The 455-nt window shown below is 68.4% G+C and overlaps 1 protein-coding gene across 1 annotated transcript in view; it reads right to left on the bottom strand.

Moving 5' to 3' along the window:
* The window catches only part of FOXL2 (forkhead box L2), a gene marked incomplete at its 5' end in the record, with an annotated part of 1,390 nt that extends 936 nt beyond the window's left edge, over positions 1-454 (bottom strand). The window contains one exon of the mRNA XM_011958221.1: positions 6-454. Within this exon, the coding sequence (XP_011813611.1) occupies positions 6-454 (449 nt within the window). The remainder of the gene's footprint in view (positions 1-5) is intronic.
* Between the last annotated feature and the right edge of the window lies 1 nt (position 455).

Here is a 455-nt window from a genome sequence, read left to right as displayed (position 1 = left end):
CGGGCTGGAAGTGCGCGGGTGGCGGCCGGAAGGGCCGCTTCATGCGGCGGCGGCGCCGGTAGTTGCCCTTCTCGAACATGTCTTCGCAGGCCGGGTCCAGCGTCCAGTAGTTGCCCTTGCGCTCGCCGCCGCCCTCGCGCGGCACCTTGATGAAGCACTCGTTGAGGCTGAGGTTGTGGCGGATGCTATTTTGCCAGCCCTTCTTGTTCTTCTCGTAGAACGGGAACTTGGCGATGATGTACTGGTAGATGCCGGACAGCGTGAGCCTCTTCTCCGCGCTCTCGCGGATCGCCATGGCGATGAGCGCCACGTACGAGTACGGGGGCTTCTGCGCCGGGTCCGGCTTCTCCGGGGCTGTCCCGCCGCCACCCCCTCCGCCCTTGCCTGGGCTCGGCGGCGGCGCTTCTGGCTCCTTGACTGTGCGGCCGGTCTCTGGGGCCAGCAGGGCCCCCGCC

This window comes from Colobus angolensis, unplaced genomic scaffold, assembly GCF_000951035.1.
Source record: "Colobus angolensis palliatus isolate OR3802 unplaced genomic scaffold, Cang.pa_1.0 Scaffold46, whole genome shotgun sequence".
Taxonomy (NCBI): Eukaryota; Metazoa; Chordata; class Mammalia; order Primates; family Cercopithecidae; genus Colobus; species Colobus angolensis.
Note: the sequence above shows the minus strand (reverse complement) of the source record. Positions and strands in the feature narration are given on the sequence as shown.